Below are 25,101 nucleotides of genomic sequence, written 5' to 3' on the forward strand. Positions count from 1 at the left end.
ACCTCAGCTGCATTTGATGTCTGGCCCAGTAAGAGAGGAAGAGGAAAACGTTTAAATATCAACAAACACGTACATGAGAGGACAGAGCACGTCTGTTCTGTGCCCTGTCGCGTGGGCAGGGCTTGGCCCTGTGTTTGGCCCACCGGACATCTCGATAAATATTTACTGAATAGATGAGTTTCGAAATGTGAAGGGTCATGCTTTTGGCACCTTTTGATAAAAATAAATTTCCACTCTGAACAGCGTTCTGGGTTGAACCGGGAGTACAAACTCCACTGCCTATGGGAGCGAGGCTTGACATCTGAGTGAGCGAGTGGGCTGCGTGGGGCTGCAGTAAACACAGGCAGTAAACACAGGTCTGCTCCACGGGGCTGTCACTTTTCATGTCAGAGCATCACCGCTATGCTGGGATGTGGGTGCAGTGCTGCCAGTTGTTTTAAAAAGAAAGCTAGAAATCTAACATTTTTATGTGAAGTCTCCTGCTTTTTTACTACAGGTGACTAAACCACCTTAAGGAACAAAAGTCACCAATGAAACACAGCTGGGGGCTGGATCTGGCTTGCAGATGCCAGTTTTTGGTCTCTGAACCAAACAGATTAACTTAACAATTTGAATCGAATATATATATATATATATACTTAACATATATGTATACAATAAAAGCATTTTAATAGCTCTGTGGTGACAATGGCTAATGGGTCCTTACAAATTTCATCTCCTGAAGGGCAGCCACCAGCTGAGACGCTCCAGGGACCTACTGCTCCAACGAACTACCTTTAAACGGTTGAAAATGACTCAGGGCTTCCTCTCCCCGCGACCCATCACACGGGGACAAAGAGCTCTGAAGAAGTTTCTGTTTATATGTAAACCTGTGTCCTGCCCGGCAGGTGTGCTGGTTTCTACACGCTACTCATCAGTTCTGTGGCCGAACACACGAGTCATTTCTTGTGTACAGTTCGGAGCTGAGCCTCTTCAGAGCTGTTAGCAGAAAAACTGCACAGGACGCACGAGGCTCAATTCCCGAGCTGAGACACCAGAGAGGTCCTGCTTTTACCCTGCTATTTGTAAGGGAGGGACTCTCTCATGGGGCTGGGTGCAATTTACGGCTTGGGCTACCGGGGCTCAAAGATGGGCAGGGGCCTCCACTGTTCACTCATTGGGCTCTGGTCACCACTGGTAGCCGGGATCAATGATGTGGACATCTGTCTCCAGGCTGCTCTCTGCCTGTTGGGGCGCCGGGGTGATCCACCCTCAAGCAGTGGCTGCAGGGCTGGAAGGCCCTAGAAAAGGAAGGCATGGTGCCCATGCTGAATGTACAATGTGCCCTCTGGCAAAATACAGAAGAGAAAGGATGACGGGATGGCCGGACCTAGAGGCGGGCTTCACGAATTTTTGTTTCCTGCTTGCTAATATATTCTCCTTATGGCCGTGGGCAAGTCACTTAACTTTTCGGTAGTTTATTTCTCATAAGATGAAGTGATGGGAACAGCTGACCTCCAGGGTCTTTCCAGGCTGAAGTTCCCCTCTTCAATTCCAACTGGGTCGGTGCTGGCTCTCAAACAGTATTTCTGGAACGGGGATCGTTTTCCAGACAGCACTGATTGTGGATGCCCAGATCTCTATAAAGACAGGACATCTGGCCAGACTCTAAGTCACCACCGGCCCCCACTGTGCAGCATTTGAAAAGAGTTACACAGGGTCGACTCTTTCTTTCTCTCTTTATTCAGACACCTGGCTCAGCTGCTGTGGGTTAATGAGCTTGCTTCCCTAACTGGCTGCTCCATCCCCAGCTTATACATGGAGGAGGGACGGGTCCAGACATGGGAGCGATTTTCCTATCCAGCTGACTTTGTGGAAGTCATTTGCAAGGCTGAGAGAAGTGAATAATTGGGATATGGAAACTAATTCGTGCAGAGACGCTTTTGCTTTGGGGGGAGATGACTTTATAATCACACTCCTGTGTTTCCCTGAAAATGGGTCTTTTGGGGAATAAGATCCAGATGTTTAAATTAAGGCAGAGAGAGGGGAGAGTGGAAGGTGAGGGCAGTGGCAGATATTTTGAAGTGTTCAGTTTCTGAAAACACGCTGTTTAAACATTGTGCTTCCTAATGAATGTGAAATGGCCCCAGAGATTTGGAGCAGGACGGGCAGGAGAGCTGGGCTGGTGGGAGCTAAGGAGATCTGCAGCCGGCAGGCCCTGTCCAAATGGGGTGCCTGCCACTCGGCTCTAAATCTGCACTGTGCAATAAGGTAGCCGTGAGCTAAATGGGGCACTTTGAATTTAAATCAATTAAAATGAAATGAAATGAAAAATTCAGTTTCTCCTTTGCACTAGCCACATTTCAAATGCTCAAGAGTCACGTGCAGCTACTGGCTATCATATTGGGCAGTGCAGAGATGAAGCACTGCCTCCATCACAGGCATACCGGACAGCGTGCTCTAGGCTGTCACAGCCACATGCAGGCCTACGCCCTCTAGATACTCAAAGAAAACCGACATTATACACTTTTAAATGAAATTACCTGAGTTTTAAACGTTGGCAACTAATTTTAAATTTTTCTTTTCTTTTCTTTTCTTTTTTTTTTAATGCTGGAAAGACCAAAACAATTAAATCTCACAAAACAATTAAATCTCACAATGTAACATGTAGGTTACAGTCAACCTATGGACCAATAGTTCGGATGCTCTGATTTAGTTACGTCAAAGGAGAATGCGTTTTCTAGAGCTTCTTGATGATGAGTAAATGTGACCTTGGAGAAACGGAACCACGTTGCCTTCATCCCTCCTCACCAGCCCCTGCTCCTGAGTGCCTTTGCAGGTAGGAAATGGAAGCTCAGAGAAAGGTCGGAACGATGCTGATGCTTCCCGGCTCTGCGTCTGCATGTCTTCCCCAAGCCGTCCTCCCATTTCTAAAGCCAGCTGGCAGGAGGAGGCCAATTTCCTGCTTGAGCTCCTAGGACCCAGTTCTGCGGAGTCATGGACTCCTGGCCACAGGTAAGCCAAGCCGTCCAATATTTCACATCCTGGATGGAAGTGGCAGCAGCAGCAAAGGCACATTTGGCTCTTCAAGGGGATCGTGGCCCCTGGTCTGGAGACCCATGAGAGCCATGATATGAGAGCTGATCAAGGAGCAAGGTACTGACTGAACGTGCTCAAAGCCACCGCTGGCAGCTAGAAGATGGAGAAAGGACCGAGACTAAGCACCAGCGCGAGGGCGCATTACTACGGGAGCTCTGTTTGGGAAGTGAGCTGACCCCTGTATGTGTTTGGCAGCTCTGTGGCACTTCCCTACTGGCCTCCGTATCTTGCCTCTGAGAGAATTCCCTCTGGAATCTTTTTTCAAAGACACAGAGCTATTTTTCCATTTTGTTTTAGGTGGAACAAAGCAAACCAAAGCCTGCTCCCAAACCTAGTTTGTCAAGCCAGAGTTTCAGCCCAGAGACCTGGAGGCTGCAGTCTGGGGCCCCTGGGGACAGCAAGACTTCCATTACCCAAGTCCACCTCCATGCCTGTCAGAGAAGAAGTTGATAACGGGAGTCCTGCCAATTCAAGATCCTCTGCTGGTGAAGAACGACTCCGTGATCTTGGTCAAAGCTTCGGTCCAGGAATGCACACAAATACATTTCAATTCAGTGACTAAACTAGCCTTTAGTTAACAGGAAAAGGAAATCAAATGGAAACCACTGGATCTCCCCAGATCCTAGTTATCCGAACTGTTAAAGTGCTACTTATATAAATGGAAAAAATTATCTTAAATCTGAAAGAGACGTTTACTTTTTCCTTAAGATGATGTCCTCAAAATCGAGCTAGTCATTTTAAGAGCGTGACTATGATGAAACTGGATGCCAATGAAGGAGGGGTGTGTGCTGTAGAGCAAATAAGAACTTATAGGAAACCCAGTTCCTTTCCTAATATTCTAGGGGCTGAAGTTACTGGTGCTTTCTATAAAGTGCAATTTTAATCCTGATTGCCTGAATAAATCACAATTTGCAGTATAGTACCAAAAAAAAATCATATTCTGGAGATATTTTAAGACTTTCATTAAGCCATGACAGTTCTATATTCAAAGCTATGTCATGACTAAACACTCTGATTCCAAAGTCTGTTGAAAAAAATGTTTGCAGTTCCCAGAGAAATCCAGGTGAAACATTTTGTAAATAAATGGAAATAAGTCTTGTCTGTTGGAAAACACTAATTTTCACTGTGGCTCTAATTTTGCTCATTGTTAATAAGAAAAAAAAAAAGTCCCCGTTTAGCTTGGAGGAATAAAAAACCAATGGTAACGCGAAAAATGTGCTGTTTCAGTAAAATGCTGCATTGTTCAATATTTAAAATAATTCTGGGACAATCACCTTAGTTTTCTTTAGGGCTAAGACATAACAGAACCTAGAGACTAGGGCAGGGCGGGTTTCCATTCAGTTCATTAATTTCAACCCCACTTGGTTCCATGTACTTTAACTGACTACCTACTATGTGCCAGGCTTGTGGGAGGTTCTGGAGGTAAGAGAGCAACGTCAATTGTTATGAGCGTCCCAACTGCTCCTTGCCAGACACACAACTATGGTTTCTCCTTAATCCGCGTTCTTATTACTGCTTCTGTATGACAGTCAGGAAACGAACCCCACACCATGCAGGCTGGTGAAGCTGGACTGGCAGCCAGTCCTATAGGAAGACTCCAGCGCCCCCACGCTGAACCTTGGCCTCTAGGGCCTCTGTGTCGGGGGCAGTTTTGTATGGAGGCTATCATAGCGCGGTCCAAAAACATGAAATGGAAAATTCCAGAAATAAACAGTAAACGATTCATAAGTTTTAAATTGCGTGCCGTTCTCAGTAGCGTGAAGGTCTCATATCCTCCCGCTTCGTCCCACAGCCCTCACGGCAGTCACTTAGCTAGACGGCCGCAGCGTCTCAGCGCTTGTGTTCAAGTCACCCTTATTTTACTTGACAATCGCCCCGAAGTGCAAGGTTCGTGATGCTGGCAATTCGGACATGCCAAAGAGAAGTTGTAAAGTGCCTCCTTTAAGTGAAAAAGGTGAAAGTCCTCAACTCAATAAGGGAAGAAAAAAAGCGTATTCTGAGATTGCTATAATCTACGATGAGAACGAATTTTCTATCCATGAAATTGTGACGAAGGAAAACAGAAATTGGAGCTAGTTTTGCTGTCATATCTCAAACTGCAAAAGTCATAGCCACAGTGTACGGTGCTCAGTTTAGGTGGAAAAGGCGTTAAATTTGCGGGCGGGAGACAGGAACAGAGAACATTCTGACTGATAGCAACGAATTACACCAGAAAGACTTCAGAAAAGGCGCCCCTGAAATAAGTGATCATATTCACATCTTTTATTCCAGTATATTGTTATTATTTGCTATTGTTAATTGCTTACCGTGCCTAATTTATAAATTAAACTTTATCGTGGGCGTGTATGCTTAGGAAAAAACAAAGTATGTTGAGGGTTTAGTACTATTCAAGGTTTCTGGTATCTACTGGAGTCTTGCAGTGTATCTCCATGGATAAGGGGGGACTACTGTATAGAATAAATTATTACATTATTATTTGTTAAAGCACCTAATCAGAGCATCTAGTTCCACATCGAGAAGCTCAGATGAAGTAAAGACTGCCACTTGTATTAAGCTCTGGGTTTTCTGAACTGGGCCGACAATGTCTATGAACGTCCCTACAGCCACTGGCCAGCACCCCTCAGCCAGGAGAGACACCCCATGCTAGGAGAGTGCGCACACCCCGATCTGGCTATCAGGATTGTTGTCCATTTCTTTTCACTGCCTCCTTTTTATGCCACTAAAGGATGTTCTTCTCCATTCTTCTGTGTCTACAAGTGGGGCTCAGGGTCAGGCCAGGTCATACCCCCTCGGCTGTGGTTGAATTAGACCTAACCTAAAAGTCTGGCTAATTCCCACCACTGCTTTAACTCTTCTCCAAAGGTTAGGGCTGAGAGGGAGCTCAGTACACAGGTTAATGGAAGGGTCTGCGGAGCAAGAAACTGGGCAGAAAGTGTTCATCTTTTATTTCTCATAATTTGCATAAGCCCAATTACAACCACTTTAAAATCAAAAGGAATATGAAGGCTAGTTCAGCTCTTGAGAAGAACGTCCCGGGAGGTGGGGCTCGAGAGACTCCTGCTTGCTTCTGTGGTGTCCTGGCCCAGTTCGGGAGTCCTAGACTCCACTCACTTAGCTTTCTCTGTCCACATCCCCTCAACAACTCTGGTAAGCTCTGGCATGGAGGCTTTGATCTGCCAGAGCAGCTGTTTGCGTGAAGCTTTACTGTCCCTGGCATCTGGCACTATGCTAGCACACAGTGTGTCCTCGCTTGGATGGATTACAGCAGGGTCTGCCTGGACTGGCAGGTACCTCAGATGAGTGGAGGCTGGTGGGGAAGTGGCATCTACACATCTCATCCAAGGAGGGTACATGCCCTTCGGCCGCCACTGACCGTCGCAATGCAGAACTATAGCCCGGGGCTGTTGATGCTTCCGGTTGGCTAAAAGTTCAAAGCCGGAATTCAAGACTTTTATGAAAAATGCTGTAAGTTTTAAATATGAAATGCTAATTTCAACTATTAAAAAACAGTCTACAGGATTCAAAACTCGTCCGTGGGCGCAATACAGTCTGTGGCCTCGTTTGCAACCTCTGGTTTCAAGAGAGCCGAAAGCAGGATCGGGATTAAAGCCGGCCCTCCCCCAATCTCCTAATCACTTGACGACGGGTTTAGAAAGGGCAGTCGCACTTAAGATTCCCAGTCCTACCAGGAGGTTTTTCCTGAAGAGCCTAACTTGGCATCTTCATGAAGATGCCCGATATGGGCAAAAAACATGGGATCGGGGGCCTGGAGACCCAGGCTCTAATCTCTCTGCTACCGCCAACGTGCCCTCGGTGCCGGGACTAGGGTGAGGGACGTGGGCGCCCGCCATGCAAAACCGGCTTCGCTCTGCCTGGGCCCTGCTCCCGGCTTCTCCATACCTTATGTCAACAATAAGAGGTCACCCCGAAGACATCTAAGGTCCTTCCAGGGCCGGCCCATAATAATGTCACAAATTTCCAAAATTGGCAAGTGACATACATGGGAGCGAGACCTTCAAAACAGGGCACACTGGCTACCTGCAGACCTGTGGGTCTGAATGCAATTTAGTCGGCGCCAGCGATCTGTCAGGGGCAGAGCACTCACTGGGAGATGGGAGAGATTTCAGGATGAGTTCTTAACATCTCTGGTCTGGCATTTTGGCAGTGTATCTATCAAACTTCTGATCTGCTACGTGTAGTCAGGAGACAATGTCCGAAAATCTTTTTTCTTCTCCCACAATACTATCGAAAAAATGTAATTAAAGTCTTATTAACTAGGTTTTCTCATTTGTGTTTCATGTGTCCATCTTCTTAATTTTTTTTTTCATTAAATATTTTTCTGACCCGGGACGGCATGTTGGGCAGGGAGGAAGGAGTCTGGTATGACTGGTGAAATGCCTGGCTGTCCTCAGCCGGCACGGACTAGAACCCATGGCTCAGAGCACTGCCACAAACTATTCCTGACCAGACGGGGCTGGAAATGCAGGCTCGGCGCATTCAAGTGCAGTATAAGCACGCCCTTCTCAGAGGAAACCTACTGCGTGAATCGCCAAATGTACAGAACAGGTGGAAACGGAAGGGCAGTAGTCTGGGCCACCGAAGGGCGTCTGCCCCTCAGCAAACAGGCCCCTCAGTGCAGAGCCTCAGTGCCGCGCAGGAAGTTGGGGCTGTGTTTGGGGGAGGTCTGGAGAATGGAGCTCTAAAATCATTGCGCGCGCGCCCAAGTCGATTGTTTCTGGGGCTGGAATGTGAGTCATTGAAAAAGTAGGATTATCTTTCCCTCGTGAGAGCTTGATATGCCTTCACCTTTGTAGGGACCCATAAACTGGGTGAAGGGAGTGACAGTTTCCTAGGCCTGCGGGAGGCCCCGACATTGCCCCTGGCAGGAGTCTGAGTCATCAGTAGCTTGCCGAGCCCCGCTCCGGGGGCCCGTTTGCACCACGCTGCCATGTACGTCGGCCATGCTTCAGGGGAGCCGACACGCAACAGGCTTGGCGACACGACCCCGGAAGGTGGCCTGGCGGAATGGCTAACGACGCGGGCTCTGCTGCTGACTAGTTAAGCGGTGACTTGGCTTCTCTAAAATGGGCTCTTCCTCTGTACAAGGGCGACGATCGCAGGGGTTTCATGGCAGGGCTGTGAGGGTGTGAAGAGAGAGCGTGTGTGAAGGCCCCGGGGACGGGTGACGGCCCGGACGCTGTTATCACCGGCATTGGGAGTCCTCTCTGGTGGTGACGTGGGAGCCTCGAGTATTCACCTCTCCTCTGCTTGTCTTCGTAATCCCTTCCCTGGCTACCTGAAAAGGGGAGGTGTGGTCCTCTCCCTTGTCTACCATACTCTGTGCCGGACATCCCCCATTGGGCGTGAGGCAAAAATGAGGTCGCGGTGGGCAGATCTCAGGCTTTTCCAACCTTGCACCATGTCCTGTCTCCTCCCTGCCCTTGTGGTTCCTGCCGACCCTCCTCTAAGTTCTGATTCAGCGTAACCGGTGAAACCAGCCTCGGCCTCGATGCAAAGAAGTTTTACAGCATTTCCATCCACAGAGAGGATGGAACCACCGGGTGGTCCCGTGAAAGAGTTCCACTAGTGCAGCTGCCCCAGGAACAACGCGGGATTGAACTGCGCAGGCCCACATGCACGCGGGGTTTTCACTAGATACCTGTGCTATCTGAGGCTGGAGGCCGCAGACGCAAAGGACCGACTGTATGCCCTTGATCTGCACCATTTTATATAGGGGACTTGAACACCTACGGATTTTGGTCCCCATTGGCGGGGGGGTCCTGGAACCAATTCCCCGTGGATACTGCTGGACAACTTAAGTTTTGAGGGAGTCAAAAATTATACGTGGATTTTTTACTGCATGGAGGTCAGAACCCCCAACCGCATGGTGTTCAGAGGTCAACTGTAGTTAACGTACACAAACTTCCCTTAGGTTGGTTTTCAGAATGCTTTCCATGAGGTAATCATGAGTCTTTCCTCGTTTGGTACTTCATGCTGCATAACATCAGAGAGAAAACACACCTGAAATACTACATTTTTGTCTTCTTAATTTGCAGACTTTTAAAGCTTTCAGTACTTAGAGATGACCTTTCTAGGGGTGGGGTGTTTTGAACTTCTTTCTTCTCTCTGAACCTTTCTGAAGAATTTATTAAGTTCATGTGCGATGCCCTCACTCAGTTCCTAGTTATTATTTCACTGTCAAGATTCTTTACGGCACCTAAGTTGTGATTACAGAGAAGCATCACAAACTGTCAATGTGTAGATGAGATCTGGAAGGTCTGGGGGTGGGGAGGGGAGGGCTCTTTAAATGGAGATGTCCACTCCAGCCAGTTTCAGAACGGTGCACCATTAAGATGGATGGTCCCAAAGCTGTGAGCCTCTGCTGGAAATTAAAAACCCATGGAATATCTGATTATGATTAATTTTAAGTACTTAGCCATGTGAAGCCAAATGAGCGCGTCTTTAAAAGAAGCTATTGATCTGGCTTTGTTTGGAATCGAGAAGATAAACTAATCAGATCCTGTGGGCTCTTTGTAATGGGGAATGAGAACTTTTTTTTTTTTATCATCGGTTATTAAGCTTCATGTTTGAAAGACCTGGTGTACCTGGATACCAACGTTTCTTTTTTTAAAAAAACAGCAACCATCTGAGTAGAGAGGAGTCCAGCTCTCTCCCGGACAGGGGACTGGTGGAAATGGGGGTGTGGCGGGGAGAAAGTGAGGGAAGAGGAAGGGACCACATTTGGAGAGCCTCTTCTATGAAATACACAAGGCGCCTCATCTCAGCGTTAAAGAAACAGACTCAGAGAGGTTGAGCAGCCTGGCCCAAGTGCCACCGCGTCCGGGGTCCCCCACCCAGGCGTGTCTGCCTGTAAAGCCCTTCCCGCCCCCACAGGGGCGACACAGCGCCACTCCCAGCAGAGACGACGGGCACGCGGCCTGTCAGTGCCAGCTGTTTCGTGGCAGCTGGTGACTTCCATTTCCTGGTCCCTTCCCCAGGAATGTTCTCATCCTTCCCAAGAACAGGGGGCTATGCTCCTGGCAGCCCTTTCCACAGAGGCTTTTTTGCAGGCAGGGAAATCGTGCCACCTTTCTCAGCTCTAGCCTCTTGAGGAGAGAAGTCCCAGGTTACTAAACGTGGGCCGGCACCCTCTCCCGAGCAGACATGCATTTGTCGCCGGTTCCGGGGTCAGAGTTTGGGTGAGGAGAGACCATCCATCTTAGGAATGACAACCTAACCTCCCGGGCTGTGGGTCCCGTCTTTTCTGAACCGGGAATGCTCAGCCCTCATCAGATTGCCAGCAGCTTGCAGCATCAGCATCCCCTTCACTTCCCACGTCCCTCTCACGCAACGTGGAGCAGCTCCCTCCAACCCGGTGCTACCGTCTGCGGGGCCAGGTCAAAAGGAAGGTGGAAGGAAGTCCTTTTAGTCCTTCCCTTATGTGCAAAGGGACGTTTTAATATATTCACGCGTCTATTTGTTCTACGTGTATTCATTCTTCTGGAAGTCAGAGATACGTAACCTGGTGACCATGTAAATATTTTTTTTTTTTTTTATTTTCGGGGCATGCTCAACAAATCTCACTCTTACCATTCAATGGATAGAAGTATGCCATCAGAATTATTTTTTAGAATCAAGCAATTACAGAACTTGGAAAGGAGAAGTTACTCCCAAGATATAGAAACCAACCCCTTCATTTCCCAAATGAGAAAACTGAGGCTCCGAGCATGGAAGGGACTTGTCCAAGGTCACACAGGTAATTAGGGACTGAGTCGGGACCAAACCACGCATCTCCCGAAAGAAGTTCTGCTGGGCTTTACTGACTTCCCCTCCAGCTTCCCCAAAGCAGAGACAGCTAGAAGTGTGGCTTGGGGTAAGAACAATCAAAATGTTTCCTTACACAAGTGAACTTTAGTTTGACCCCAAGATGACTCCTGCCTGACTCCCCCCACACCTTGGAATTAGGTTGGCTTAGCTAGACCCGGCCGAGAACCCAGCAAACAGAAAGGCAGCCACCTTTTTCTAAGTCAGGTGTAGAGAGTGGGGTTCCGGGGAGGGGTCCACTTCCTCTCGCCCTTCCCCACCCCCACCACCCTAAGGTTACTGCTTAAAGTTCAGATTTAAAGCTGAGGTGAGATCCCAGGAGCCACGGCAATGACTGGACTCTACCTGGCTATTTGGCAAAGCCCCAGTCCTGTGCCAAGGTCCCTTTCTGATTCCGGGTGATTCCAGCTGACCCCCCCACCCCGGTGCTCCCCAGACCTGTAGCCTGTCTCCTGCATGCCTACGCTCAGGCAGACACCCCCTGAATGCACTGGCAGGTGCTTGGGGGGGGGTCCTCCAGCCCATCTGCTTCACCCAGCAACAAACGCCATGGGAGCATCGGGGGAGAATGGGCTCAATTGAGACTTAATTAGCAGGAGCCCCAGTTTGTAAGAGGTGAGAAATCACACTTTGCTGCCTGCAAACACTTTGGCCAAGGTGAGCCAGAGGGATCTCCCGGTGCCCAGTGTTAATAGCACTGCAGCAGCAGACCCAGAAAGGCGCCCGCTCGGAACCCCCTGCACACACGCTCCCCCTCTCTCTCCCTCTCACGGACACGCACGCAAGGCAGCGATCGCAAAATCAACTCACAGGATCTCCAGATCGCGCAGCGCTCGGAAGGCTCCATCTTCAATGCAGCTGATGTGGTTGTTGTCCAGCTGCCTGTGGAAAAGCAAGGGGGAGAGCGTGAAGGCTGAGTGGGGGCAGCGCCGAGGAGCCAGGCGGCCCGGGCCGGGCGTCCCTGGTCACCCGAGCGCCCGTCCCTCCACCCCTTGCAGGCTCTGCTCGTCCCCGCCAGGAGCTCGCGCAGAGCCAGCCTGTCTGCCACGCTGCTCCGACTCTCCTCTCCCACTGTCTGAGAGAGCTACACAGACGAGCGCACCAAAGGCTGTCAGGTCTCAGTAAATATTAATTGCGCATTTTTTTTTTTTTTTTTTTTTTGACAGAAGGGAGTAATTTCATTACATTAGGGCATCCAATCCATTACGAGCTCTTACCGTCATGTCACTGAAACAATTTCATTAAGCTAAAGGCCTGTAAATCATTGGAGGTCACCGCTCTGCCCTCCGAGACCTCCCAGCATGCTTTCTCCCTCTCTCTCTCTCTCTCCGGCTCCCTTTTACTGGAAGTTGCAGTCTTCTGCTCTGACACAGTGCTAAATCTCGGGGCTTTATCTGCCCAAGTGGCAAGGGTGCATGGGGAATATACCAATTCCAAATCAGACTCAACTAATCTAATTTTATAGTCTTTTTATTATTCTAAGCACCAAATGTCTGTGGTGGTTTGATGCCTCTGTGCTTTGTTATGGGGCCCATCTGGTAGGTCATTCTATTGAAGCATTTTCTGACTAAATACAGATTCCCTCAAACTGCACCAACCATCATCAACATTAAAGAAATCCATTGATGGAAGCGTTCCTGACGCGGGAGAAAAGGAATATTGTTATTGCCTTAAAGACGTACCACTTACATTTAAATTGGGGAGAATTAAATGTATCTATTTCAGGATTCCTCTTTTCACTTCCCTTTCCAGCTTATGGGCATGAAAATGATGCCTTTTAAAAAGATGCCTTGACTAATATGCAGTCTAGTTGGAGACTGAGGAATGTGAGTTGAGAGATAACAATAAATAGATACCGTTATCTCTAAATCGAAATACATCTGATGTGTAAGTCAGGATATTTATCATGACCACGCTCCAACTTGACTACCATATATTATATATAACTCATTTGATTTCTAAAGAAAAGGTATGATACGGAAAATGGGTGTTAGCACCAGGTCGTCTACGGTATTTTGTCTGGAGAACACATCGTGGTCCGCGGGGTGGGGGCGCCGGCCGAAAGAAGTACGGCTGCGCTGAGAAACGGCCTTAGAGATTCTTTTTTCCTTCGTTTCAGAGAAAAATCAGCCCCTCTCAGGTGAAGGGACCTGCTGACGCTGGAGTGTTCATTTGTAGCTTGTGTTACTCTATCCCAAGTCAACTCTCCGCAGAAGACCTGTCAGAGCTACATTCAATAACCCTCACGGAGCGTTTCATATTCTGCCGAAGGCAGAATTAAAATTAAAATACTCTTATCGTTGCAAAGTACACGGACGTAGGATTGTGGAGACGCACAGGAGGGAAACGCATACGTCGAAGTGATGTCGTGAACCCGACAGACGGGCTCTGCCACGATACTGTGGGGAATCGAATCATCTCAACAGATGCTCACGATACAGGATCCTAGATATTTAGAATTTAAAAATAAACAGGACGTGGGTATTTCAAGAAGCAGAAGCGCAAGTTCTTTATCTCGTGTTCAAAGTTCTTGCTGATGGCCACTCACACAGAATCTTAGCAGTCCCTCTACTTCGAATCCTCCTGGAGCCTCTCCTAGCATGAGTTTACTAGCATCGTTTTCATAGATTTCCTGTAAGAGTCGGGCGCCGATTCCCTACAAAGGTTCTATTAAGGGAGCCTGGTACGGCTGCCCGGCTTCTGGATTTATCATCAGTCTAAGGGCCGATGAATCAACAACCTCCGCCTCAAGCCAAGGCCACCAAACCTTACCAAGCAGAAATGCAGTGGAGCTGACTTTTGGCTCCAAGAATTGTTCAATGAACTTGCTGAATTCGGCAAAAATGGCACCATCCACTTAAGTGGAACAGTATATAAATCATCGAGTTGGGAAGTCCGGGGTGGTGTACAGAGATGGCAGTTTGTGGTGTGTCTACTTTTGTGCAGACATTTCAGAGAGGTCCTGCTATTAGAATATTATTTATTTGCTCGACTTGCGAAGTGTTTTCTATTCCTTTTCTTTTTAAGAGCACTAGAAACCAAACAGGATACTCTAAATACATATAGCATTTTACATGGAAAGAATGTAATCTGTAGGAGAGAAGAGAAACTCGAATGAAGAAGAGAAAAAAATAAAAATAAGTGGTGGAAAGAGATCATAAAGAGCGAGGGGAAAGGAAGTGATAGAGATTTTTAAAAAACCACAGCTTAGCATCCCAGCAGGGTCAAGATACTGAAGTGTTGGGGATGAAGACTCTTAGAGAGGGCCCTGATCATTTTAAGGCTAAAAGCAGAGATTTCTAATGCATCATCGATTATATGACGTTTAAATATTTTCAGTGGGTGGCACAGGTGGACACCTCGTGGTTTATTAGCAATGCGGAAGACTGAGCTTTAATGCGAGCATCTCTGTGGGTGTCTTTTATAGACCATTTTAGAACATACGAAGTGTATCAAAACTTAAAATATTTATGCTTACGTATGCTTTTCTAGAAGACATTTATTTATTATAACCAAGACTGTCTCCTTTCATTCTAAGCACAGATAAACTGTAGACCAGTTTGGTTGTCAGAGTCGTTTCTGGGATGCATTGTGCATTATGCAAATCTACAGGTCGACAAGGCACCTGAGAGTCCTGTCTGACAAACGCAAACCTGAGCTAGTTCACCTCCCAGCGATTACATCTCCACAGCGCTGAGCATCAGAGTGTCTGTAGAAAGCTCATTCACTGTCTGCAATCAATCCTGTTATTTCATGCAAACATGCGAGGTCCCTAAAACAAAGTAAATACACACTTGGTTCAGGCAAGATTTCTTTTTCTTTCAAAAGTACATCTCAGACACACAAGAGTCGGTCCTGAAGCCCAGGAGAGGGGAGGCAAAATAAACACAAGCCCAGCATTTCTGTGAGAGTGTCGGTAAACACACAGAACCTTCTGGAGCTAAGGCCAAAGAATCTGACTTTGCAGTTTGCTTCTGGGGGTTGATGGAGGCTGCCGCCGTGTGTTCTCAGCTCTCAGGTCAAAGGTCCGTATCATGCCTTTGAAAGGACTCCTTCAAAGATCCTCTCCAAAACAAATCATGAAAGCCCACCTGCCACTCCGCACAAAACACTGTTACTCCGGAGGCCTGTGCAAAAGGAACTTTGGAAATGGAGCACGGAGAACTTGACAGTCCTAGGAGGCCTGACAGGGCTTTCTCCTTGGCAATAAGAAGTGCATTTTGCACTGTTACTGATTTTGCTTTCTTTCTACCACGCAAGTTAACCTACTCTAGTGCCTAGCACAGTGCCAGGGACGTCACGGCTGGTCGCGGATGGCTGTGGAATGAGCCCTTCTATTGAAAGCATGGCAGGGCTGGGTTCGAACTATGCAGAAGAAAGCTCGAAGCCATGAGCCTCACTGTGCTGGCGGTGGCCCTATGGCCTTCCTACTACTAATGCACGTGACTGAGCATTCCCGCCAAGACCGCACGGGGGGCTGTCTTTCTGCTGGGGAGCGTCTGGAGAGAACACGTGGCATAAAGTAAGATTTCTACAGGCTCAGGGTGAAGGTGAGGAGCAGAAAGGCAGTGGATGGACGGCGGGCTGGCTATTTTTTTGGAGGCAACTTTTACTGTTCTCTGGTTCATACAGAATACTCAATTTGATTTACACTCTCCTGTCTGTGAATAAACCGAAAAGCCCCCAAACATTCTTGATATTAAATTAACTGCTCTAATTTCCCTGGGCAGCTCAGATTTCGGCAAACGATGTGAGTGCTAAAATGATGGAGTCCGTTTAGAAAGGAATCCACAGACGAGAACTAAATGCAGACTCCCTGAGAGGCGCTTCCTGGCTGCTGTGTTTTATACGGAGAATATAAACAAGTCAGAAAGGAAAGCCAGCATGAGCGCAGACTCGAAATAAGCTCCACGAACAGCAGGCAGGGAGATCACGCCTTCCTAAGAATTCCCTTTTCTGTAAGAGTAATGTCACCGTAATTCACCTCTTACAGTCCCGATTTCAAATTTCATAATTGAAACAGGATAGACCTATTTTTGTGGTTCAAAAATTCAAATAAGCATATCTAAATCTTTTAAAAAGGGCTTTACAAAAACCTGATTACACGTCTAAGAGCAATCTATCTATATCTCCCAATCACCCAACAACGAAAGAAGAAAGAAAATTCCGTGATTTCATTGATGTGTTTGAGTCCCCATGGGAAATACCCTGAAAACAGATATCTCCAGAAACAGGTTTTGGGTATCTGGAAGAAAGGCAGAATTCCCACCTAGTTATTTAGATGCAAGGTCTACATACCAGGGTGCATCCACCCGATGTTTGCTCCTCATCCAGATGTGCTGGGGGCCTCCAGGCATCTCGGCCCACAGAGGGTTAAACTCAGCCTCAGGGCACTGTCACTCTGGGCTCCAAATCCAGCGGCAGCTAGAGCCGCTGCGGTCCGCCTCCTCACGCTGAATGGGACAGGCAGCTAAGGTTCAGCACCCTTTGGGGTTACACAGCAAGCGAAACTACACGAAACGTGCAAAATAAGTAGGAGGACTTCTGCATGACATTCATAAGCCTTACTGTACATTCAAAGCAAGTCTCTGGTCTCCAAATCCAACAATTCATTAACCAGTAAGAGCCACTGAGTCTTATGAGAAAGTCTCACTAGGTACCAGGATATAGCGTGAAGTGTAAGACATCCTTTGAAAATATTTGGACAAAAGAAGGTTACCACCTACGATTTTTACATCCCAATGATCTTAAAAGGTATAAGAGAATTCTAAAGACTCAACTAATTCAAATTTGTTTTTGATGAAATATATATGTTCGTACATATACACGTTTGAAGTGTACTTCCTTTTCTACACTGAGGAGAAATAAAATGTTACAACTGTTTTTTTAAAAAGTACCAGGGGAAGTCCTGCTTTCTTAAAATAAGTCGGAAGACAAAACATGAAGCAGCCTTGACACACTATTTCTTTCCTCCCCATTATCCAATTGTCCTTAAAGCAGAAAACAAGAAACCTAGCAGCAATTCTGAAGGTTGTTTTTTATGACAGTTTAACGTTCTAAAAAAAATCATTATTGAAGAACAAATTATAGAAGCACTTGTCTGCTGCTGGCTGGGGTTTTCAAAAGAAAAAAAAAACAAAGCTCAAGGTTATTTTTAACTGGCAAAAGGAAAAGAAATTTTGTTCAAAAGAAATGCATACACTTCCTATAATTGAGTACTAGTCACACTTTGTAGGCAAATCAAACACTTGATCTAAGCCACAGTCAGCTAATGAATTGTCACTACTTCTCATCATTAAGGAGCTACTGTAATTCCACATTAAAATGACATCTCAAATGAGCAAAAAGAGGTGAATCTAACATTTTACACGTTTTGTACACTTGTCCACCAGACCCAGGAATACATGCATATAGATATGTTTACTGATTCATGATTTACGTATCCACAAAGATTCCTGTCTATAGAGCTGATAACTTTATGCCTGTTTTTTTCCTACATAATAATCACATGTAATCTCTATTGTATGCAATGCAAGTAAATGCATATTATAATATAGGTAAAGTAAGTGATTGTTGATGGCTGAAATTTAATGTACTAGCATCCAGTCATACTTACAGATTTATTTAGATAATCAAGTGATTGTTAGCATCCTAAAGGCTTCAACTAACCAAACCTACTTTGTCAAAGACACAATGGTAGGTTAATTAAGCTCTGGGATCAGGACATCCTGCCTAGAACTTAGTTAAAATTTGAAGCGTGACTATTTTAACAAATATTTTTACGCATACTGTGCTGAATGGCTAGCCTAACATCTTTTATTTAGTGTATATCATATCACTGTTCAGTACGTGCAACTTCTCAGTATGGAGGGGAATAACCACATCCTCTCCAGGAGATGCTCTCCCCAAACCGAGCTCTGCTCCAATGCAAACACAGAGGACGGGTTAGGACCAAGGAGGCACGCCAGAGCTTGGAGAAGAAAGGGGTGTTTTACACATCACTGGGAAATAGCAATAACTCCGCTTCTGTGTTTACATAGTTTCTGGTTTGTTGGCGATTTAGCAAATGAATTTATGCTGAATAATGCAGGGGAGAATCCTTGCAAACCAGTTGAGCACAAAGGAGGGGAGCCGGGAAGAGGCTGCGCTTCTCATTTAATTTAGACAAGTTTCAATTTGAAACCAATTTCTGGCCTTTCTAGATTAATAAAACGACAACAAAACCAACCAAAGAAAAGGCAAATCAAATGAAAACATCCCCATTTTCATGATGAGAGAGTTTCATTTGTCTCCTAGCAACTTTTAGACCAAGGGACCAATGAAGCTTGGTTATGGTCTGTAAAACGTGCTCTCAGGTTTCGAGGCTGGCCTTAAATCCATCCTTTTCTTGCATCAACCTGATATTATGAACAAAGGGCTTTATACGTGGGACATCCAACTTGCCAACGTTTGCTTGGAACTTTCCGTTTTAGCATCAAAACTTCTTAAGACCCATCCCGGGAAACTCCTCAGCAAATCTTGATGGTTGTTCACCCCATTATAGCCCTGGAGCTGACTCCACTGGAAATTTACTCCCAGAGTATCATTCCTTCACCTGTGTCCCTGAACCTTAAAATGATTCACAAACTCGGCGTTTGATCATGTTGGTTCTAAAAGGCTCCTTGCCATCACTGTAAGATGGGCTGTCCCTTTGCAAACACACCTACAACCAGGCTGGTGGGAGCCTGAACGTAGCTGAAATGTTCTAACGTGCATTCTCAACCTTCCTCATTGGGAATTAACATTTCTTTGTAAGAAGTATCTGTGTTTTACTCAGCGGCCTTGCTGATGTCATGAATACTCAGTGGCCGAACAAATAAAAGACAGTCTCCATAGCGATTGGGGCAGGTCTGTGGTTTCCCTAGTTACGCTCTTGAGTGATAACCATCTGGGGTTCCTCCCTGGCAGAGGAGAGGAGAGAGAGAGACACTGGAAAGATGAAATGTGCTTTTGTTAACAAGCCTGAAAGTTATCTCCCACGTCTGTTTTTTACTTTTTTTTTTTTTTTTTTACACCAACCAGCACAAACTGCAGTGAGTATTTTTTCTCACCCCCTAGAGGTTTCAGAAATTTTCTCTTTGGACTCCAGAGATAAACTCTCTCAGCCACGTGAATCTGACCGGCGAGCAGCAGCCAGAGTAGCGAATTTCCTCTTAGACTGAAATAGCTGTCAGACATCGGAGCCCAGGCAGGACGCCGGTGTTCATTCAAGTGCAAGATCGTGCGCAGCACTACCCTGGGGTGAAGTCACAGATTTCCCCCCACCTCCCCGCCCCTCCCATTCCCGACCCACACTAACTAACCTTTTCTAGGCTCCCAGCATTTGCTACCCGCTTTATAAAATGGAAGACGAGGGCTCTGGTAAATTTCCAGCTGTGTGCATGAAGTGATTCACATCTGTCCCCGTGATCCTGTAGGGCAGAGCATCAAGTCTGAGATCGCACTGGAGTCTTAAGGTCTTGGGCTTGCACGTGACGGCTCACTCCTTTTTCTTTGCTATTTCTCTCTTTTGGGATAAGAGTGTCTGTCCTGTACCTGATCCGCCATTGTATTTGGGAAGCACATAATATGTTTAATTTCACAGATTCACAGTTGGAGAGCAACTATCCTTAGAATGAACATACCCAGAGTCTCATCCATATCTGATTTAGATGCTATTTAGATGAGACTTTCGACTTTTAGGTTAATGTTGGACCGAGTTTGGATCTATCGGGATGGAATGAATGTACTCTGCATGTGAGAGGAACATACATTTGGGGTGGGGGATGCAGGGGCAGAATGTTACTTTAAAAGAGGCCCTAAAGAAGCTCCCTCGCCCCTTCCACCATGTGTCATGACAGGGAAAAGATGGCCCTCTAGGAAGCAGGACCTCAGCAAACACAGAACCTGCCGGCACCTTGGACTCCCAGCCTCCAGAGCTGTGAGAAATAAACTTCTGCTGTTTATAACCTATCCAGTTGGCGGCATTTTGTTATCACACCCTTAACGGACTAAGACACCATCCATGCCCCCAAGTCTCAGTTTCTTCTTCTGTAAAATAGAGAATCACATTTAGCCCAAAATGATGTTTTGAGTGTGCACGTAATGAAATGTATGCAGTCTGCAAAGGTATTTGTGACATTGCTCCATTTGCTTTGAAATAAATAACATTAAATATAGGAGTTCTTCTTACGTAATTTCTAAAGTCTCCTTTAGCTCTGAAGCTATGTGGCCTGAGGTCAATTTCTTATGAGATTCTCGAGAAAAAGTTCCTGTTCAGATCTTTCTGTGATTTGAGCCTATCCCTTTATCCCTTCTTCCTCTATCCCAGACCAAAGAATCTATTATTTGAGATATTCAATATATTCTTTCTGAACTGAGGGCAGCAGTTCAGACTCACTTGCTTTTTGTACTTCTTCGGCTGATATGAGATGAAAATACAAAAAGCCATCAAAAACCTACATGAAATACAAATTTTTCTCTTACTGGGAGAATGTTAATACGGGTCCATATTCACGATTCCCATAGGTGAGAACCAATAAGGAGAGTAATTGCAAAATTTAATGCCGTTTCTTGGTGGCCATTTTCAATTAATAATCAATCGAGTAATAAATCGAACACACCATCATCTATGGCGTATAATTTCTTAATCTTAACATTTCTTAATCTGTACATGAGCCTTCAGTGATTCCCTATACTATAAACTGTAACAACGACATAACCACAATAACAACTACACATACATCTATTCGCTGTTTATTAGGCATCACGTACTGAGCTGAGCATCTTCCGATGCCTTATCTCAGGTGGGGCTCACGACAGCACAATCCCTATTTTATAGAAAAGAAGTGAGGCACTGAGAGCTCCACCTCTAAGCTCGGCTTTGAACCTGGGTCCGTCACGCTCACAGCGACTGCGGGTGATGCTGCTTCTCTGCAGACAGCCTGGACTCCTTAGCATGGCATCGTTCCGTCCTCTCTACGTACTCTGTGGATGTACCGAGTACTTGCACATTTTCATGGCTCGCTTAATGCTGGTCCTTTCCCGTCCTCCAACTGGAGAATCCCTTCCCATCCCTCAAGGCCCTCCTCAAAGGCCACATCCTCTATGACACCTTCTTGTACAAACCCAAGCAAAATGAACTTCTCTCGGCAACGCCCCCGGCCCCTTGGTTATCTCTGCATCGAAACACTCCTTTTACAGCAATAGGACTAGTTGCAAACAGAGGTGGAAGCCAAGGTTTAGAGAGGTTACGTAGCATCGTCAAGGGAACTCAGCTGATCCATCAGAGTCAGGTTCAAGCCTGTTTTCCTGATCCGGGAGCCTTGGGGCTCATCCACCAAGTTATCCCACCTCTGACTTTCTGAGTGTAAAGATAGAGAACTTATAATATGACCGCGTGGTCTTAACTCAGTCATCTTAAGTTGCGAAGAGGCTGGCGAGGAAAGTCAGGGCTTGGTCTTGGCATTTGTCACTGGGACCCTGTTGCTTTCATTGGCCTGCGAGGATTCTTATCTAGGAGATGGTAGGGAAGGGTAGTACACACAACCATGTCCCCTCACTGTCCCCTGTGTATCTCTCAGATTCTCTGGGAGTCCCACGCCACTTGACTGTTAGGATGACGGGGGGAAGCTGACTGATTTTAGCTCCAGGTGCTGGGATGATGGGCAAGCACCCACACCCTAAGGAGATGCTACGATTCCAGGTCGCCTACTGGGGCCTGCCAGGAGGCTTCCTGACCAGGCCAAGTCAGCATAGTGCTTTTTCGAGCAGGGGCGAGGGACGCCCGAGGAAATGGCTCTTTATTCTAGGCAAGCTGCAAACTGCATAGATTTTTGTCAGTCCTTCCTGGGCATGGCCTTCCCCGGTGGTGACACACGCTTGTCTTCCAAAGGGTTACACGCTGTGGGTCCTCAAACAACCCGGCAGCACGAACCAGGTCGTGTACTAGGATGTGCAGGGTCAGTGGCCATTAGCGAGGCGTCACTCAAAGGTATTTTTGTGGTAGCAGAAGCCAATTAAAATGTGTCTTGTAAGCTCAGTGTATGGAGGATATCAAGGTCCCAGTAATTAACTGCTGAAAAAAGGCGCATCGAAGCTCAGCACATGGGCAGTGCTGATAACTACGTTCAATGCAGGCAACGCGCCGAGCTGACACACTCCGGGAAAAGGACAGCTTCTTTCTCTGTACTATTACTTTTAACGAATAATGAGCGTCTGGACTCTCGGCAACAGGACAGCAGGGGCAGGATCTGGCTTGCTCACAACTGCAGCTGCCCCACAGTGCCTGGTACAGAGCGCAGAACCCTAGGGGGTCACAGTAAGGTACTTTATACCCACGAGGACGGCTGCAATCAGAAAGATGGAAAGCGAGAGTTGGTGAGGATGTGGAGAAACCGGGCCCTCCTGCACTGCTGGCGGGAATGTACAATAGTGCGGCTGGTGTGGGAAATATTTGGGTGGTTGCTCTAAAAATAAAAACAGTTACGTGATGACCTAGCAGTTCCACTCCTTGGGATATACCCAAAATAACTGAAAACAGGTGTGCAAACAAAAAAACTTGTATACAAATGCTCACGGCACCATTATTCTTAGTAGCCAAAGGAGAGAAACAACCCAAACGTCCATCAGCAGATGAGTGCACATACAAATTGTGGTATATACGCACAATGGAATACTAGCCAGTCATAAAAAGGATGAGATACTGATACCTGTGATGACATAGATGAATCTTGAAAGCACTATGCTAAGTGAAAGGGCCAGATACAAAAAGGACCCATACTGTATGATTCCATTTATGTGAAATATCCAGGTAAATATCCAGAGACAGAAAACAGGGTAGCAGTTGCCGGGGGGAGGGGTGGGGATGGGGAATGACTGCTTAGTGGGTATGGGGTTTCCTTTTGCGGGGATGAAAATGTTTTAGATAAAAATGTTGGTTGCTGAATTGTACACTTTAAAATGGCGAATTCTGTGATGTGAATTGTACCTAAAAGAAAAAAGAGGTGCTCGGTTTTTTTGTGTGTGTGACAAAGACGACCTTTCTGAGGGTAATTTTCCTGTGACAACCTCCGAGAAAGGCAGGGAAGCCTACGGCCAGATCTCACCCCAGGCACCGTCAGGCAGCAAACCCGACACCACTGTTGATGTGACAAGAAGTATCCTGGGATTCGAAAAGCAATGAGAATGAAGGAGAAAAACATGGCGGATTTAATTCACCTACTTTGGGGCCCCTACCAATCACTCCGCACTCAGGAAAAAATAAAATTGGTTAAAGAGAACGTGGTCAGTAAAGTTGATGGAAGGGGGAAAAACCAGCGGCCTGACTCCCAAGCCAAACATAAAATGTGGGATCAGCCGCTCTTGTATTTTCCACGCCACCGCTCCCCGCTCCCCACAGGTGCCGGCACAGATGACTCGTAGATTGTGTTTGCGGTTCAGATGCGGAGTTCCCCAATCTCTTTTTGCCTTTCCTCAGATTGGTGCTTCCGCCTCCCTCTCAGAGAAGGCTAGAAAGGAGGCCTGGCTGCTCCCTTGGGCCAGTGGGAGAAGTGTCCCCGGCCACCAACTCCTCCTTGCCTGGGCCTCTGGGCTGGGTGGGTGTGGGAGCCCCACGGGCAAGGCTCCTGGGGAAGGGATGGGGGTGAGGGCTGGGAGAAAAATGGGGAGTCATTCTCCCTATTGCTCGTCTCCAAATTCTCACGGACAATTTGGAGCAGTCACATTGGTCTCACTGAGCTGAATAAATCCAAAAAAGATGATCTGGAAGAGGCCGGAAGGACAAAGGGAGGAAGGGCTGGAAGCCAGCTGAGATGGCTCCTCACCTGGGTACAGGTGAGGGCCAGGTCCACGGACGAGCTTCATCTCTGAAGAGGCTATTTCTGGCTTTCTGTCGTCGCTAGCGCTTTTTAACTGGCCGTATCAAATCTGAAGTTATTTTCTAATTCCTCCCGATTCCAGAAAAGGGAAATAAAGACACGGCTGACCCTTCTGACCGGGGAAAAAGGAAAAAGGGTGATTCTCTTTTCCTCGCTTGCCAGCAGCAGAATTTTACCAAAGACGGTGTGGTTTAGTGGAAAAAGTAAAAACAGTTTGCTCGGGAATCAAGTGACAAGGATCTTTGGCCTTGCCGGGTAGGGGTCTCACTGCTCTGGGTTAAAATTTCTCTATCAGTTAAACAAAGGCATGACAAAGATGATTTCTCTGTGCCCCCCAGAGCTGCCACTGGGGCTGCAGAGCTGTAATCCGGCCCCCCAGTCCTCGCGGGGGAGTTTCCCGCTTTGTTGTTACAGGCGCTGTCCGAGGAGGCAGGTCTGATTTTTAATGCAGCATGTGGAGACTGCAAATCCAAGTTCCCTCCTGTCGAGAACGGTTAGGATGGGGCTGCTCACTGGAGGTCCGAACACTAGGTTAGAAAAAAAATACGAATATGAGTGAAAGGCGGTGTCGACTTCCGACTTCCGCCAAACCGATCTACGGAAACCCACGAAGCTCAGAAGCCCTCGGCAGTGCCGACCAGGTAGACGTTCGCGCAGCGTTTCTCAGGTAGGACAAGACCAGCTCTCTCAAGCGTGTGGATGTTCATGGGGTTAGAAAAAGGGAGTCCGGCTGCCGTGGTTCCCTCTCCTTTCTCATCTTCCTGCTCAGAGATGTCTCAGAAACAGCATCCTCCCTCCCATCGGAAAAGCATTCAGTCATTTTTACCGTGGCCTCAGAAAGCTGAGGCTAGAAAACCCCAAATGACAGGGGACAGGCAAACAGAGAGTGTGGAAGTGGGGAACACGGGCTCTGAAGACGGAAGAGGAAAAAGCCATCTCCAGGTGACACCCTCAAGTCGAACGATTCACCGAGAAGTTCCGGGGAGGTACGAGGCCAGAGAAAGCGTGCTAGACTTTCAAAGAGTCGCCACTAAAGTACATCAGAGATGGGACCTGTCTCCCCCTCCAGAAATGACCTCTGGACTCCCACTGCTCTTTCTGGCAAGTTCGCCCTATGCTGACATCCCAGCTAAAGGCCGGTTCCCTCGCAGCCCTTGATCTGGGAAAAGCGAGGCCCTCTGAAGTTGGACCTGAGTGGAGAAAATGCTCACTTCCAGGTCAAAAGTGTTGTTTTCTCAACAATCCAGACTTCACCCAGAAAGTGTCCTGGCCTCTGTCCACAGAGTCCCTTGAGGCGGCAGCG

The 25,101-nt window shown here is 47.0% G+C and overlaps 1 protein-coding gene across 2 annotated transcripts in view; it reads right to left on the minus strand.

The window, feature by feature from the left end:
* Positions 1-25,101, minus strand: part of SLIT3 (slit guidance ligand 3) — a 538,957-nt gene that overhangs the window by 130,394 nt on the left and 383,462 nt on the right. For both annotated transcript variants that reach the window (XM_039877365.1, XM_039877366.1), the window contains exon 6: positions 11,713-11,784. In XM_039877365.1, coding sequence (XP_039733299.1) covers positions 11,713-11,784 — 72 coding nt within the window. The remainder of the gene's footprint in view (positions 1-11,712; positions 11,785-25,101) is intronic.

This window comes from Pteropus medius, unplaced genomic scaffold (assembly GCF_902729225.1).
Source record: "Pteropus medius unplaced genomic scaffold, Ma_sr-lr_union100, whole genome shotgun sequence".
Lineage (NCBI taxonomy): Eukaryota > Metazoa > Chordata > Mammalia > Chiroptera > Pteropodidae > Pteropus > Pteropus medius.